This window comes from Nyctibius grandis, chromosome 12 (assembly GCF_013368605.1).
Source record: "Nyctibius grandis isolate bNycGra1 chromosome 12, bNycGra1.pri, whole genome shotgun sequence".
Lineage (NCBI taxonomy): Eukaryota > Metazoa > Chordata > Aves > Nyctibiiformes > Nyctibiidae > Nyctibius > Nyctibius grandis.
Window position 1 is genome coordinate 17,130,297 of NC_090669.1, and position 17,617 is coordinate 17,147,913.

Sequence of the window (17,617 nt, forward strand, 5' to 3'; positions counted from 1 at the left end):
CATTTTAACATTACAGAGAAAGGAATAAGTATACTTTGAGAAGGCTCTGCACCACAAATCCCAGCTGGGGGTTGCTAGCAATCCCAAAAGGCAACAAATGCATTCAGAGGGCAGTTTTTTCCCAGGAGGTGAGCCAAAGCTCAGCTGCTGAGCTGCAATCTGGAGCAGTGGCTGCCCAGCCTGGCCGGCTGGACGGGTGCGTGCCCCAGGAGCCGGGCAGCGCGTCCCTGCAGCCCTGAGTACCAACACCAGGCTTGCAACAGAGCAGATCCTCAGCAACTGCAAATCTGTGGGGCCTCAGAGAAGGCAACGGACCCAGACTGATTTACACCAGGTGAAGGTGAGGCTTGAGGAGTATAAAATTGCAGCTATAACTTTGGAGTTTGGTTTGGGCAAGTTGGAACTGGTCATTGTGGAAATAGGCTCCATATCATTTTGTTTGTTGTTCCGAGGAGATTTTATATTTCACGTCAAATCAGGAAGTGACCCTTGCAGAAGCTAGCTGATGGAGAGTTTTTCACTTTCTAGCAGAATGGATTTGAACTCTTCAGGGTGCTTTTCAGAGGCACAAAGAAGTTATGGGAGACCCCATTGGTTTCATGATCTGGAATATGTTCATGCTGCTGTGTCTTCACACCTGCTGTGTAATTAGTTATTCCGCTATAAATGGTATGTTCACAGTGCTGTTGTGTGGATCTGGTATTTCTGTGTTAGGGATGTGTTAGCTTTGTCTAATAGTCCTGAGGTGAATAACAGGAGCAGCTTGAAGAGTTTTAAGGGAGCACTTGCCTTTTTATTTCACTTGAGCTGCTTGCTTTGAATCTGGCCCATGTCACAAATACTCGCCTCCCTTGTCATTTAAATTCACCACTTCCCACTGGCCATATTTTAAAACACACTGTACTAAACTTAACCTCAGGCTAACAAGATAACTGGCCTTTATCCTTAATTTTTCATAAGAAAATAAACTCCTCCTTTTCAAAGAAGCTGATCCCATGTCACTGGCAGGCAATGTTTAGTGCTATCTGTGTGCTCATAACAGAGTTTAGAGTGGATCTTATTCATTTGTAGTTGATAAATATACAGATAAGTTATGGCTTTGTTTCTGTTATTTATATGCTTGATATGCAAACCTGCTTCAGAACAGGAATCTAATTTTAGAAAATAAACATGCATTTGGAAGTAGACAAATCTGAAAACTAAACATTAACTGTGTAATATGTTTTCTTACCAGTAATGTAAAAGGTATCATAGAATACTAACGGATGCATTGCATATATTAATGAGGGGTTTACCATATACTGTATATCAAGAACTCCTTTTCTTTTACTGTTAAGATATTCAATATTAATTTGTATTCAGTGCCATCAGTTACAAATTGACAGCTAGCAGTTATGAAATAAATGCCTATGAACTAGTAGCTACTTAGTATTTTCGTCTCAACAAAGGATTTTGGAAGGAGGGATAATTTAGGTCTTTGAGCCTCAACTATAAATAAACAGCAACTGCTGTATAAATCCCACCCTGCTGCAGTTGAAGATTGTGTTACAAAACTGACAAATGATTTGCAGAAGAGAACGATGAACCCTTATTACTAGGACACTCTTCAACTTAATCCAAAACAAGATTCCTGGGTAATTTACGTACGCTAGAAAGATTGATAGCGTGGTGCTTGCCTAGCAGCTTTCAAATGTTTGACTGGATCGGAAATGGCATTGAGGCATGATTAAAGATTCAGTTGGGCTTCTCACAAATTCTTTATCCTGTGTATTCATCATTGCAGCCCGCTGCCTTTGTTGCAGGTTAAAGAAGGCTGACCCCCAGCTCTGGTGATTAGCACCCTGTACAACTGATGGACGTATGGAAAAAAAATGTTTAGGTTGCCCAGCGCTTTTAGCATTGTTTATCAGTTTAAATTGTTGGGAGGGGGGGCGTTAATCACAACAGATCAGAGAGAGTCTGTGACAACTGACAGGCTCATTGTTTAAGACATTTTTTAACGAAGTTGTTAACATTAATTCTTTTATATAGTACTCTAATCTTCTTCAAATTATGTTCTGACATGGCACAAACCGCTTGGCATTGAAAGTCATTCAACAGTGATTAAAGTGCTTTTTTTATCGGTTTAAGAATGTTTCATCTTGTATCAGCAGTATGGAATTGTTTACTAATTAGATTCCCTAACATCCTCTGCTGTCGTATGCTGATGATATGTGAACAGGAAAGCTGATGAGCAAAAAATTAAAACTTGTTATTAAACTGTCATAAGGCCCAGCATATAAAGATATCATTCAAAAGGCTGTGTTCATGAGGGATAAACAATATTTACTGAGAAACTAAGTGGTTTCTCAGCCTGGCTAGGCATGGCTGGCAGTGCAGGCGTTTTGCAGTTATCTGCAGCTCTGGCTCTTCCCGGAGGTTTGTGGTATCTGAGTCGTAGATGCAAAGGAGGGATTTGTCCCTTGAGGACTTTGCTGTTCAGCATGGCATATACAGGGCTCCTAGGCATCACGCCTTGGGCAGGAGGTTTGGCTAGAGACCTCCTGATGTCCCTCCCAATCCAAAGCGTGATTTGATTCCTGTGGTTCTGTGACACTCATTCCCCTCTGTCCTTGGGCAAGTCACTTAGGCAGATCCTCGGGTGTCTGAATGCAACGAGCTCACATTCACCAAAGGAAATTAGATGCTTAAATGGCTGTGAGAGTCTGAGATTTACCTTCTGTTCTGTAGTTTTGCTGTCTGAACAAAGCTCCTAGGGCTTGACGAGTTCATGGTTGTCCATTATTCTGAGTTATTAAAGCTTTACCCTCTGTCAATGAAGGGATAAATATGACTGCATTTCTCTTAAGTAATAAGAAAGGGACTTTTCTTTCAATGATAGAACCATTGAACTTTCTTCTTCCAAAACAGCCAACACAATTGCAACATTAGAAAGAAGTAAAGATATACACAGCCAAAAAGCAAATGGCACATTGCTTACATCCAGTTCTCAGCGAAACACTGGAGGCATCGCAGGATAAAGTGCTTTGGGCTTCCAGCCACATAATCTTTTATCGCTTAAAGTAAATATCCTACTCTCACACAGGGAAAACTATTCTCTTCTTTTGGGGTTTAGGTTGTGTCAGTGTTTGAGGTATAAAGCTTTGCTGTGTTATACTGTGGGACGTTTTTCTGCCTGCTGAGAATTTTGTTTAAAAGTCGTCAAATTTGACTCATTTGAAAAGATAAATTATTGTTTGGTTTGGATTTTAAACTGCTCTGATAAACTTCCATTTTATGAATTAGCTGAATTCTATTAGAGTTAGCCTGAGTTTAGCTTGGCTGGATGGATGCTTTTCAGCAATAGCTTAAGGGCTCTCACTCTGCATTGAGCAATTTAGTTTAATTTTACCTTTCTAATAAAAGTCCAGTTGAATTGCTTGCAAAAAACTAATAATACTCTTCAGGGGCTTTGAATCATTCTAAACAGCTGAATACAGTGATCATACCTGTGCTGTGGAGCTTTATAGGATAGTTCAAATGAGCATAGGAATGTTATTGTTCTCTATTAATATTATTTTTAGTAGAACTCTTTTCCATTTCTGCTACCGCCTTTAAGATACTTTCTCTTTTTTAAAAAAGATATTGGTTTAATAAGAGGATTACTATGTATTATACTAACTTTAAAAATATTTTGGTCTTTTGATAAATATACACCTTTCAAAATACTTAATAGAGACAGGTTTGGTTTACCTTGTGGTGGGAGATCATTTCTAAGCTGTGGAGTCATCATTATCAGTTTAATCCCATCTTCTGAGAAAAATGCATATCTTGCAAACAAATATGCCTTGCTTTGCAGTTACAAAATTGAGATGCCTCAATTAAGGAGAATTGGGGCTTTTTAGACTGCTTGCTGCCCTTGAAGGATGAGAATGCAAAGTAGAGGGCTCTTGCCCCTAACAGCACCCTGAGTTTCTTTGGTTGTGACAATGAAAGGCCAGGAAAAAAGGACTGGAGGAAAATCACGAGAGATTGAAGCCTATTCTCTTTCCCCATTAAATTATCCTAATGTGGCAACATCTAATTTATCTTTGTTTACTTTTTCAATCATACTTGGCAGCCTCTTTATTCTGATTCCTATCAGCTCATAATTAGTTACCACAGAAAGGACTAAGATGTACATAAATAATCATAAGATGCCAGATAAACTGTATCGGTTTTAAATTAGTGTTGTGTCTTGCTGTATGCTCTCACCTATTATTTTTAATTATAGTTTACAAAGCAAACTAGCTTCTTGCCCTCTTTACAGATATTCTGGCACTGCACGTTTAATCTGTGCCAGGGAGTAGCCCATGGCCAGTGCAGGGGTGCTTGTCCCAACCCTGTGGCCTCAGTCTCCAGCTTTCCGTTAGAGAAATTCAGAGAAACTCATTCTTCCTGTTTGAACATAAATTCACTTGGTATGAAAAAGAAAAGGAAAAAGAAAAGGAAAAAGAAAAGGAAAAAGAAAAGGAAAAAGAAAAAAACCCTCCTGATCCATAAAAGCCTCTAATCTACCTGCTCCATTTCTTAAAGCATTATAAGACATGAGAAATGATTGTTACAGAGCAAAAAAAAACCACTGGAAAGCCTTGTATCTGCAAAATCAGAACCTTTCTCTGCCTGCAGCAGATAAACATTCTTACAAGGCAGCAGTGACAACTGCCACAGCGAAACTGTTGATCAAAGATATATGGGCAGGTTTGGCACCAATCCTGATTGCACTTTACATGATAGGTCTTAATTGGAGTGCCCAGGTTAATTTTGTACAAGAGGTTTGAAAACCCAAACAAACGATACGTATATGCGTCAGCCTGCATTGCGGGTCAGGCCTGGGCAGCGGGGCTGCCCGAGGTAAGTGCTTTCCGTCTTGCAAAGGGAAACCAGGAAGTTTTGAGGTGCTGCTTTTAAACCTGGCTCAACTTTTCTGGTTTCAAACACTGCCTGGGCAGACCCTGCCCCTCTGCATTAGGCCAGGCTCTCCCTGCCGCCAATCCATGGTTTTATTGAAAAGAGGCAAAAGACACAAGACCCGGGCTGTGGTTCAGGATTGTCTTTTTCTTTTCTTTTGCTCTAAGAGGAAATGTAAAAAAAAAAAGAAAATTCCTCACTAAGGTGTTTTTTAAATAAGTGGCCGGCTGGCAGGCAGCATCTTCAGCAGGGTCTCAGCCTTGCCACCAGGCGAGTTACCGTCAGCCGCGATGCTGTTCACCGACACTTTAATAAGACACACAGCTTCAAAGGACCGCAGTCAAAATTACAGCCATAAAATCTCTCTATATATTTATATAGGGTTTGTTCTCTCTCTCTTTTTTTTTTTTTTTTTTTTTAATTCCAGCAACAAGGAGCTGCCACAACTGTCTACTGCGCCACGGCTGCGGAGCTGGAGGGCCTGGGAGGGCTGTACTTCAACAACTGCTGCCGCTGCGTGCCTTCGCAGGAGGCGCAGGGTGAGGCGACGGCCGCGGCCCTGTGGGAGCTGAGCGAGAGGCTCATCCAAGAGCGAATTGGCAGGCAGGCCAAGTAACAGGGAGCTCCTGGAAGGATCGAAACACACCGAGCGTGTGCGCACTCGAAAACTGCCAACACTGGAACCTGTCCAATCTTATCATCTAGAGGGTTTCCATGTACCTCAGATACAGATTAACCAGTGTTAAATGAAATAATAGCAGTCACAACATAGTGAAAAATGTTAAGTACTAATGGGAAATGGGGAATACTGCGGGTTAAAGGGACAATGCGGCTTCCTGGGGCTTAGTTAGTCTTGGTTCTCTTTCTTTTGATTATAGCCTGTTCAAAGTGTAACCCAAGGAGGCATCTTTTGTCTCATTTTAGAAAAGCAATGCTGCAGATATTTTCTGTTGTTTAGATTAATGGGTAGGTATGTAGCCCAATATGGGATTTCCTCTTTATTTTGATAATTACTGTCTGTTAGGCTTTAGGTATTGATCGGGAGATGGGAGTTGTGTTGATTCTTTTTCCCTACAAGGATTTTATTGGGTGTGGCAAATAAAAAGATTAATAAGGAAAGAAATCTTTTCTGCCCTTGACTGCTCGCTGCAAATACATCTGCGCTGTCTAGAAAAAGAAGGTGCAATAAGACATCTGAACAGAAATAGTAAAGTCACAGCTAATTAAATATTTCTGTTTTTTTTCTTAAAAGATTATAATAAAAGATATGTTGTAAAACATTCCCTAAATACCGTTGAATTAGCAAAGATGATGTTGTCTCCTTAAGAACACAGGGTGTAATCAGGGGTTTAAATGGTATTTCCATCCATTTCTCAGTTCACAGTTTTAAGGAGTTTTTTTTTTCTTTGAAAGTTCACAGTTTCTCAGTTCTCCTGATACTGTATCCCATTCCAAATCTCTCTTTTTTTTCTTTCAGTTTAAATTCAATAAAACAACATGCTTGCTTGAATATTGTCACCTGAAGAGAAAGTTTGTTTTGTTTCTGCAAATATCTTAGTTCCATTTTTTTTTTTTAGAAAAGAAAACTTGAGGAAAAATAAAAAGCTTCTTGTTGGTGCCAAGAAAACACTGTTCTTTTTCTTGTTTCTTTCCAAGTTCATGTTTTGTATTTTGTGCTTTGTAGCTGTCTTCATGCCAGAAGGTTGTCCTAAGCCATCCCCAGTCCAGCATCACATTTTCTGTAGACAGAATATAAACAAATAAATAGAAGAACACATTGTTAATAGAAGCTTATTTGATCCCCTTATTATTTCTGATTTATTATTGCTAACAGTCTGCCTTCCATGATTTTTCTTGTCTGCAATCATAATGCATTTGATTAACTGTTGAATAGGTGTTAAAGTCAAGGCACGCATTCACCTGGCAGAAGTAGCCATAGCAGCCTCCCATCAAAAAACCACCATGCTTAGGTAAGAAATGATGATATTGCAGTGTAACAGCTATACCTTACAGTCAGATATTACAATTTGTTTCAACTCTTTATTGTTTAAGTTTACAGTTAATTCTAGTTTACTGCGAGCTCTTCTCAGGCAGGTGGTGTTCAGTATCCTCTGCATGTAAGGGTTGAAATCTGTGTAAGTAAAGTCTCAATCTGTGAAATTAAATTTCTTCTGAGTGGACGGGGGGAACCTGGGAGCCACTGCCCTCAGATCTAAGGGGGATTAGTCTCCTAGTTTTGTCCCTTCTGTATCAGATGCTGGTATAGTGGTGTGGGTCAGAGCATTTGCAAGCTGAGGTGATGGTTACAGTCAAATTCCTTGTGTTGTCTGAAGTTTATCTGGGGAGAAAAAGTGATTAACTTCTGTCACCTGTGCAACAGCCTTCTCAAATGCATTATTTTTCCTTTTCACATCCAAACAGAATTACTGTCGTATAATAATACAGCCAGTCTACGACAGCAGAGCTTTGCATCAGAGTTTGGCGTTGCTGGGTTAAGAAGAGGCAGTAATTAAGCAATGCTGGGAGCTCTGCACTCCCCCAAAGGCCTGGGCCTTATGCTCCATTTAGGCAAACATTAATAACCGATAATGAACACCCTGTCATTCCTTATTGCTGAAATATTGCATGCTTTTATGAGAATTCAGTACTCAGAGAGATTGCCTGCCTTCCTTCAAAGAGTATCTGGGAGGTGTTTTTCCTCCATACACAGCTCACTATTTCACTACTATGAGGTAAAAGCATTTTTAATGTTAGCGTAGTTTTACATTAGTATGAAGTAAGGCACCCCTGTAACTTCATTGAGTTGGTCAGGTTCCTCTAGTTTCTATTTCTAGTTAATAAATATTTATTGACATTAGTGTATAACCCTGTCTAGAATGTCACTGTCACTATTTTCTCCAGCTGAGATAAAATTACTTTTTTTCCCTCTCTCTCTTTTTCTTACTTTTCCTTTCTTTTGGTCTTTGTCTTTCATACGCTCTTTCTCTTTTTATATTTATCCTTCTGTCTCTTCTTCCTTTCTCTCCCTCTCTCTGTCCCCCTTTTTGTCTCCCACTCTCCTGTGTTGAGATAGCCAGCATAAAAAATCCTTTTTATTTTATTGACATTTTCATTTCAAATTTAAAATCATGGCACAAAGCTGCAGAGCATTTGCTTCTATTAGAAACACTGTGAAAATATTTTTTCTTGCACTCTCAGCTTAGTTTCAGCACAGGACGGATGTGCAGGGGACATTAAAAAGGAAAAGTAATTGAAAAGAAACATACTCCAAACCCTCCATTTTAATATCCTAGGTGTGCCTAAGTCATTGGCTTTCAAATATATTTTGGTCTAAAATTTGGCACACTTACAGCTGATCAGATTTATTTGTTTGACTGACTTACATTTTTCCAGTTGATTTACCTGAGGCAATGTCTGTGTGAATTACTCCACAACGCATTGACTCCAGTGTTCATTAAAGGTAGTTAAGTGATCTTGTGTCTAATATTAAAGCAAACCCCATTAACCTTAACTAGTATCATATCAGCAAAACAAAAAGAACTGAATAAAGCAAAATACACCGGGTATTTATAGTTCTTGGAAAAGATCCAGCAAACTTACATCAAGCTCCTAATAGTCCTAATAAGCACTTGCTAGTTATCCCCATAAAAAAAAGGAGGAGACTGGTTCAGGACTGTGTCTCTGATGCCCCGCTCAAGCCCCACAGGACTTTCTGAAGGGGAGGCGTTGGAGGGCAATGCCACAGAGCATTTCCCACTCACATGCTGAAGGGTGTTGCTTGACCCTTTCCCCTCTGCTTTCCTTCCAAAGTCAACATTTCCCATTTTAACGGTGATTTTTTGCCCCTGTCTATATGGGTGCTCTGGGTCTGTCACGTTCATGTAGGTGAGGGAGCAAACTCCTTTGCTAGGAATGAAAGAGTCACCAGAAGCTCTTAGGGGAATGGAGGTGCCATTTCAATCAGTGGCAGCTTCCAGATGTTGCCCATGGTCCGCCCAGAAAGTAAGTGACTGCTGGGACCTTTACCTGCAAAACCAGATAGAGGTGAACCAACAGAAACCCATGCCAAGTCCTGACATTTTTTTTCCCCCCTGCTTTTTCTTTTGACATCTGGAAGAAAAATTTCAGATATTCTCAGACCAGGTAGGGATTTTTATTAGAGAAAGTCTTTCCAGCAACACTGCAATAATTTGACTTATATCAAGGTTGAATAACTCCTTGTCAGGTGTTAAGTTCATGACCTTTCAAGCCAAACACACTTATACTAACCAGTTTACCATCGGAATGATCAATATCTTGTAAGTGAGAAAGTCTAGACAGATCTTATTTTGTCCTTTGGTATCACTTGTGGCTTTGGAATTGGTCATTATATGTGGCTGGGGAAAAATTGCCTATACGTTTCATGCTCTGTATTTATCTTGACAAGGTTCTCTAGGATTATATTTTCATAATCTGAATGGCAGTGGAACAGCTGCTCAGACTGTGCAAGCCCTTCTTATCAGGCTGAATTTAAGCTACGGTAATTACTCTTTCTCCTTATGTATTTCTTTTTTAAACAAGCGTGTACTATACATTAAAATGTATGGTTCGGGTGGCAGGGGGGGCATGCTGAGAAGCTTGGAAAACACTGCTAAAATGTATTTCTTTCCATCCACAGTGGCTGATAGAGGTTTGTATTTTATTCTAGATGTAAGCCAATGTCTGAGCATACATAGTCTGTGAAGCAGGATCCCAACTTATGCAGGGAATACGTTGTTTTATTAACAAATCTTTCAGAGTCAAGATGCCCTGAGACCGGAGGCAGTTTAGGAAAACCAGACTAGCTGTTGGCAATAACAACAGTAAACACACTACTGACTGGAGCCTTCACCCGGTGCCTTTGCAAAGAGGCTAGCAAAATCCATCCCCATTAGCAAACCCCATGCCCATCCCCAAGGGAAGCAGCCAAGCCATCGCCAGGAGCACAGCACCCGAACGGGGACCCTCGCAGCTGAACCGTCTGCCTGCGTCAGCCTGCGATCGCAGAGAGCTGCGCTGACGCCAGGCACGAAGGAGCCTGGACGACACGGTGATGGAGCATTGAAATACGGCACGCAGATGCGTGGCTGTTTGCTGATGTCTTTCACCGTGGGACGGAGGCAATGGGAAAATAGAGAGGTATCTTGGAGAGAAACAATGGAATGTGCTGCTTTTCTCTTGATTTTTTTTTTTTTTTTTGCAGTGCTAACTCTGTTATTTACTGATGCCTTTTCTGGGCTGTGCTTTTTCTTCTCTCCCCCACCCCTGTTGCGTTTGCAGAGTACTTTCCAATGGGTGTTTCGTGAATTAGCTTCATGCTTTAAAAGAGAAAATTGCTCTGGCAGAGAACAGCATAGTTGTAAAAGTGTCAAGGTGTTATGAATGTCCTGATGATAGAGCCCAGTTGTTATCTGCTGGGTAGTGAGGGAGGATAGCTAATGATGTGCAGCATGTAAACCGTTTGTTGCTCTAATCCATCTGTGTGGAGAGGAGTGAAAAAGAGGGGCGAAATCCTGGGAAAATTACTTGGACAGCTGGAGATAAAGTGTGTACTGATGGAGTCATCCAGAGGTAGCTGTCAACATGAGCTGTGTTTGCATATAATCCAAGCGATGCAGGATGATTCCTTTTGGTATTTTTTTAATGGGGGTTCATGTGTCTGTGCACAGACCTTAATTACTATCCAGTATCTCTTACCAACTGGGCTCCAGTTTTAAGTGAGGAATGTGATTTTAATCAATTCATGGCTGGGTGGTGGAGAGAAGTGCTACAAACAGAGCAAAGCAAGACATACAGATCCCTTTGGAGGACCTGAATTAAATGAGAAGCAGTCATTTTATTAATTCTGCTGTGTTTTATAGACCTTTTATATGGAACATTACCCATACAACTTCACCATCTAATTAAAAAGGGCTTTTATCAATTTGCTGGGCAGTTGCTTATGCAAAAAAAAAAAAAAGGAAGAAATAATATATATTTTTTTTGAGTCACAGAAAATCATCTGCCTTAAAGGGGTACAGAACAGATCGCTAAATGCCTGGTGGGACTATTTTGGCTGGTTATCTTTACTCTTTTAAAAAAACTGTTGTAAAAACTGAACATTAGCCAATGCTTTGGGAATGAAGTCTGCACTGTGCACATTGTTCATATGGAAACCTTTCGCGGGTCTGGTGCAGCACCCGCAGATATGCGAGCACAGTCTAAATTAGGGGCTCTGTGCACTGAATTTACATGATCCCTCCTGGGGAACCAGGCACCCTTTTCCTCGAGCTGGCGTTAGCCTTGATCAGCGGCAGTCTGAGCAGCTCTGTAATGTTCTTAGTGGGGATTGAGCAACGCGTGTGATGCTCGCGGGTGTGAAACGTGTAAGCTTTTTGCAAAGGGAGGCAAGAGAAAGCGAGTGCATGGGAGCCACGCGGTCCTGACTCTGATCATCACATCAACACGTAACTAATGGCCTTAAAATGGACTTTTCCTTTTGCAGGCAGCCTGAGAGGAGGGGCAGGAGAGATGGGGAATGGTTGTGGAAATGGGTAGCGCCTTTCTGTATGCAGCCCTCTGTGCATTGTGCCGCTGCCAGGTTTGTGTGGGACGCAGCTGGAGCCGTCCCAGTGCCTAAAAAGCAACATCACAAGAAACCAAGCAGGAGGGAAGGGGAAAAAGAAAGTCTTCTGAACCCCTTGCACCTCCATAAACCCTTACTTTATGTGGCGTATTGGATTTTACAAGCACAGAGTCTGCTGGGAGCTGTCTGCCGAGCACACAGTTAGCAGTGATTGAACACCAGCGTTTTAGCATTTTGACTTAAATCCAGTGTAAACTTGTAAGTGAACTGCTGGCCTGGGCTGGGTCTCTGGTGGACGGCAGTCAGCAATGCATCACAGGCTGCGCAGCCCACGGAGCGCCCGGCCGGCCGCCGCGGGTCACAGTTCAAAAGAAGCCTGAAATTTCGCTTCAATGGATCCTGAATTATCTTTCATCCTAGGGAAGGCTTTATTTCTCTCCCTCCCACCATTGAGCCGGTGTGGCTGGAGAAGAGAGGAGAAAGGGAGATGGTACTGAGACGACCTCGAATGTACCTGGACTACAAACAAACCAGAAGTATTTTCCTTCCAGCGAAGCTGTTCCTTTAATCTTTAGGAGCTGGAGAAATTCATGCATTAGAGAGGCACAAAAATGAAAAGGGAAGGGCGGGTGGGAATAGTTGCATTAGAATTAAGCCCTGTTTTTAATACGACACCTGTCAGACTTATTGTTAAAAATATGGAGAAAAGCTCCCTTCAGAAATAACAACATTGCAGCAAGGTTGGTTATAACATGGTGAGTCCTGTCAACAGCCGCAATTAGAAGTTGTTTACCATCAAGCAAAATAGCTCTGCAGCATCGGGGCTGTACGGACGCTATGTGCTGCTTCAGCCCCAGCCGAGGGCTCGCAGCTAATCCTCTCCTCCAACACAGCGCACAGCCGAGACGGGAGATTCTTCCTCGCAATCATATTACTTTCCTAATGACACTGTCACACGAACAGGGATTAAGTACTGCTTTACAGTCAATGAATGGTGTCACCAGGTTTAGGCTGCTAAACAATTAAAGGGTCAATTTACGGCGTGTTAGTGGGCAGGGGTGAAGGGCAGCAGAAGGGGGACGGCTGGCACCCAATACCGACAAACAAGAGCTGTCAGAGAGCCCTGCCCTGCAGGGGCGACTGTTTCTGTCAGCTGGCTATCAAAAGGCATCCTTCGTCATCGCAATTAAGCCCCTCCGCCGGGGCCAGCGTGCCGCTGCTGCGGCCACCGGCAGAAATCCCCTTCCGCGGCAGCTGCCAACTGCGACGCGGTATTTGTAAGTCACTCGGCACTGGTAGTTAAACTCAGACCACAAAATTAATTTCATTTATGCCTTCAGCCAGATTTCAAAGTAAGGCTCTGGAGACGTAGGAGAAATTAATTTATTAAAAAGCAATAGCTTGATAATGCACATGATGATAGAATAAATGAATCTGTTCAATATCTTATAAAACAGTTGGCAATCACATAATAGAGCATTCATTGTCAATTTAGTAGCTTGTCTCATTATACTCTGCAAATAGTAGTAAAATGGTGTATTATTCATGAACCAACACGCTTTAATTACTTTTAGTGCACATTTATTTTTTCAAATGTAATATGAGTTAGATTCATCTACAACTGTAACTCAGCTTATGAATCTTGAAGAGGTAACACGAACTGGAAGAGAAATTTTATGAGCACGGGAATCAGTTTCTGGGAAGTTTGTAAGATTTCTATATTCTGTGAAAGCAGATCCTAAAATGCCAACCTCAGACATTGTCCCAAAGTTGGGATATAGCTGGTAATACTTTAATAAATACAATATTATTATTTGTTAATTTAATCGCATGTAATTTCATGTTTCATCATTTGCTAGGTTTTTTTTTTCCTTCCCATAAAGCAAATTCCCAAATCTAATATAGTTTATTTGTTGTCTTTACAAATAGAAATCGTCATGTTACCACTCCCTCCCTTCCTGGCTTCACACACACACACTTTTCACCAGCTTAATTTGCTATGAAGGTCTCACATACGTATAGCCAAGGTCAGTGAAAGTCCACTGCTCATTTCAATTAAAATGTTTGAGAGGATTTGTAAGTAATAAACTGATCTTGCCTATAATAACAGGTTTCCTTAAGTTGGTCTTGCCACTACTAAGTACATTGTTGCAGCACATTGTTGATTTCTATGTACATAGAAAAAAGAGCACTGTAAAATAAGATGACTTAAAAATGCAATTAAAGTGTAAATCTTTACACCCATTAACATTTAGGGTCCATTAGATTACTTTGTCTTTTACAATATTAAATGCTAAGATGTTTTCCTTTTGTTCTGCAACAGTATATTCTAGTTCTATTTATAATACAAATGTAATTTAGCTCCCAATAAATCTTGGCTTTAATTGGTTATTAAGTATGTGCTACCATGTCATAAATTTCAACCACAGCATTTCTTTTTCTTCCCGTTCATCTCTATGGCTTTGTATTCTGGGGTCAGGTACAGGGTTTCGCAGCATCATAAATATTCAGCCCACCTGAGCATCCCCCGCAAGAACTTGCATGGGGGGCATCACCCTAACACTGAGCCGTTCAGGAGGTGCTATGGGGCAGCTAGAGCTGGCTTTCACCCCCCTGGGAGCAGCATCCAGCCTTGTACCTGCCCTCAGGGGATACAGCCATTGAGGTCAACGGTTACCCCAGGCTGGAGGCTGAACTTACACAGGGACTTCATCTGACTCTGCCCAGGGGAAGATGCTTTTGCAATGTATTTGCTCCCTTCGCAGTGACTCGAGGTGTGAGTGGCTGGCCTCTGGCGTGGGGTCTGTCTGTTCTGGGCAGGAGATGAGGTTGTGGCCTGATGTACGGCCAGTGCTGGAGCTTTGGTGCTAACAAAGGTTGCAGAGGGTATAAATCAGGGCTGAATTTCACTCTTGTCCTTGATGTTATCTTCTGCTTTGAAAGGTGTCCAAACTGTGGCTGCACAATTATGTGACTCTTTTCCTCGGGCCTCAGTAAGCACAATTTAGACTAGTTTTTATTGGTCACTGAGGATGAGTTTCTAAGGTTTTTTAGATTCAAGAACTGGGGTAATAGCATTGTGAGGGCATGGCCCAGTTTCCTTTGTAATCCTGATTTCAGTTCCCAATAGTAACCTGAAGCCATGACTGTTTAATCCTTAATTCCTGCCACAATTAACATCTCATATTCAGGGGGACTTCTCCGAGATTTGGAAGGAAATCTGTCCCCAGCTAGGTCAGCCCTAGCCAGACTCTTTACTAAATGGGATGGGATCCTTTTCAGCTGGAGTCAGATACAGTAACACCTCATTTCATGGGGCAATAGAGCAGAGAATCTGTTAGCCGGCTCTGGTCGGATGCAGTACGAGTCAGCCTCCTTGCAATTAGAGCCAGCGAGGAATGCAAGCACACAAACTCATAAGCTACTAATGAACTATTTGAGCAATTCTACAGGTATTTATATAAGGTTGAGACAGCATCCTCAGCTGAGGAGCTGCCCCCTCCCATGTATTCCCAAGGAAGCTGTAACACAAGTGAAATTTCTTTATGTAAATACAGGCAATGCTGAGAAACCCGCATGTTCTGCCGTCGCCTCTGTGCTTGTGGGTTCGGGGTTGTGCTGGCAAACGAATGGGGCCTGTTCTGCAGCGACTTCGTTGCGCGTCAATGCTGACAAATGTCGGTTTGCTGTCTCCTCACTTGTGAGTGCATAACCACACCACCCCAGATGAGTCAGAGATCAGCTTTTTTGATCCCTTTTTCAGCACCCCTATACCACCTTGCCCCATTCAGGTATCCTGGATTTGCCCACCTTCATTTGCACAACTCTGCACTAAATCCCGTCATTCATGCCCCTGTAGGATAATCTCGAAGAGCGCCTCAGCTCAGCTGAGTATGTCATCCCTTTCTACAGGTCACGGCAGGTTCCAGGGCAAAACCCTCTTCACCAAGAGCCCAAGCGTGTCAGGCTGTGACTGAGAGCGGCCGAGGCACAGCGTCAATCTTACCTGCACCCCTATGGCAGCATTTCCCCTACTCCTTCTCATGGGTCAGCAGAGCAAGGTGTAAGGACAAAGCTGTGGTTTACACCACCACTTCTCTGACCTGGTTCCCAAATGTTCTTGGGAGCTACCAACGATTTATGTGAATGATCACCTTGCTTTCGTCTGCATCTTCTTTATACCAGGTTTGCAAAAACCCCCAAAAGCTAAAACCAGGAAGACGACCTGTTTATTGAAGTGCTAAAGAAATTTAGGTCCACGAAACCTGAGCTAAAAATGCCATTGCACAAATAGGTGCTTGACTTATGACCTGCAGAGGCCATCGAAGGCCCTGACCATGCTTACCCCAGAGCTCATGCACTGCTGGGCTGAGTGGCGTGCCACAGGGAGAGCGAGGCTTAGGATTTAAAATGTCTTTACATGAGTTTATTATTTCACTGTGTAGATTGTATAGGGAGCATTTGAATCAGGCAGACTTTAAAACACAGAAAATAACTACCTCAATTTGTCTTTAAAAGAAATTAAAAAAAAAATTGAGTGAAAAACCCATCCGTGATGATCAATTGAACTACATTTCAAACAACTTTTAACGGTGTATTGGTCAGTCAGTCATCTAAATATTTGTTTTAGTTCCATGAACAAGTAGAAATTACAAAAAAATTAAAAGAAATCATTTTTTCCAGAGCATGAGCCACAGTCTTTGCCTCAGTGGTCTTATTGGCTGGTTAATCCATATGTTTACTGCACTTTGAGTGAAATACAATAGTTCCTTCTGAATAACCTGATTAGTCTTAAGTTCCTAATTTTTATATTAGTCCCCTGGTTTTGAACCCTTTGGCAATTTACAATACTCAAATATTTTCTCAATCGCAGAGCAGTTGTTCACATGGATGCCATTACTCCTGAATATGAGGTTAATGGCATCTTTTGTACAGGTATACATTCACAGACACACTCGCAAGGATATATGTATATAAAAGTACAAATATGTGTTTATACATATATATCTCTCACACACGTTTATATATACATAGACACTTTAATATATGATTTGCTTTAAAATCCTTTTGTTTCTCTCCCTCCCAGTGTCTGCATTTTGAATCACCTGAAATCTGAGTATTGCTGAATCACTTGGACCGTAATTCTGGACCTGACCATGGCTGTTTCTTTCCTGCTTTCTCCTTTGCCCCACCATTGTTATGCCCTCTGTCTGAAGTTACTCTGGCATTTTTTTTCTTTAGACGAGGAAAGAAACAAAATGCAGAAATTCAGTTCTTCATCCTTTGTCTACAATTTTTTTAGCACTACCATTTTTATTGGATTCCTGCTTGCCTGATTAGTTATTTTATGCATTAGATTTAGCATAGAATTTTATATTCTTTTATTACATATACTTTTCAGTTTGACAATATAGACGTGTATGTCACTGTTAGCAAATCTAAAATATATTTCTTTTTGCAGTTTTCCAAAGAATCCTCCATATTTAAGCCAAGAAGAACATGAAAATTAATGCAATTATAACAAGGCAAAAAAGTTGTTATTCAGAACTCGGCATGAGCAGAGATCAGGTCAGATGCTCAGTACTGAACCTGCTCCAGTTTGCTTTAAGTATTTGTTCGTGTATGTAGACTTGACAGTAAAATGCGTAAAAATGGATCTCCTAAAGAACTCCTAAGACAACCCATTCCTAGTTAAATCTGCAACCACAGTTAACTTTTTGGAATCACATTGGTGGCCACGACAAAATTTATTTGCAAACCACTGCCTTAAAGAATATGCCTCACTTATAGCATTGCACATTGTCATGGCTTATTAAGATATAAAATATAGACACAAACTCCTATACACTACTAACCATTAGGAAAATTAAGTTTTCAGATTTTTTTGACTGCCCTAATTTAAGAATCAAAGACTTTAGCTTTCCAAATTTTGGAAATCTGAATGCATCTGCAAAAGACAGTAGATGAAACAAACAAACAGAAAGCTCCATAATGTTAGAAATTGCTGCAGTTGCTTTAAAATGTTCACTGAACTAGCAAGAATATCTTCCAGTCCTCCTTAAAATTAGTTCTTGGCTCCCGATATCTTTTAACATTTTTAATATA

General features: G+C 41.2%; 2 protein-coding genes across 4 annotated transcripts in view; one reads left to right on the forward strand and one right to left on the reverse strand.

Annotated features, from left to right (window-relative positions):
- WWOX (WW domain containing oxidoreductase) overlaps nt 1-6,481 on the forward strand; it is a 525,183-nt gene extending 518,702 nt beyond the window's left edge. For both annotated transcript variants that reach the window (XM_068410983.1, XM_068410984.1), the window contains exon 9: nt 5,357-6,481. In XM_068410983.1, coding sequence (XP_068267084.1) covers nt 5,357-5,545 — 189 coding nt within the window. In that variant the 3' untranslated portion in view covers nt 5,546-6,481. The remainder of the gene's footprint in view (nt 1-5,356) is intronic.
- MAF (MAF bZIP transcription factor) overlaps nt 1-17,617 on the reverse strand; it is a 198,657-nt gene that overhangs the window by 1,606 nt on the left and 179,434 nt on the right. The window contains exon 3 of one of the 2 annotated variants that reach the window (XR_011049051.1): nt 6,222-6,668. The gene's annotated coding sequence lies outside the window, so the exon portion shown is untranslated. Of the gene's footprint in view, nt 1-5,613; nt 6,669-17,617 lie in introns of those variants that run through there. The other variant, XM_068410990.1, reaches the window with a different exon arrangement.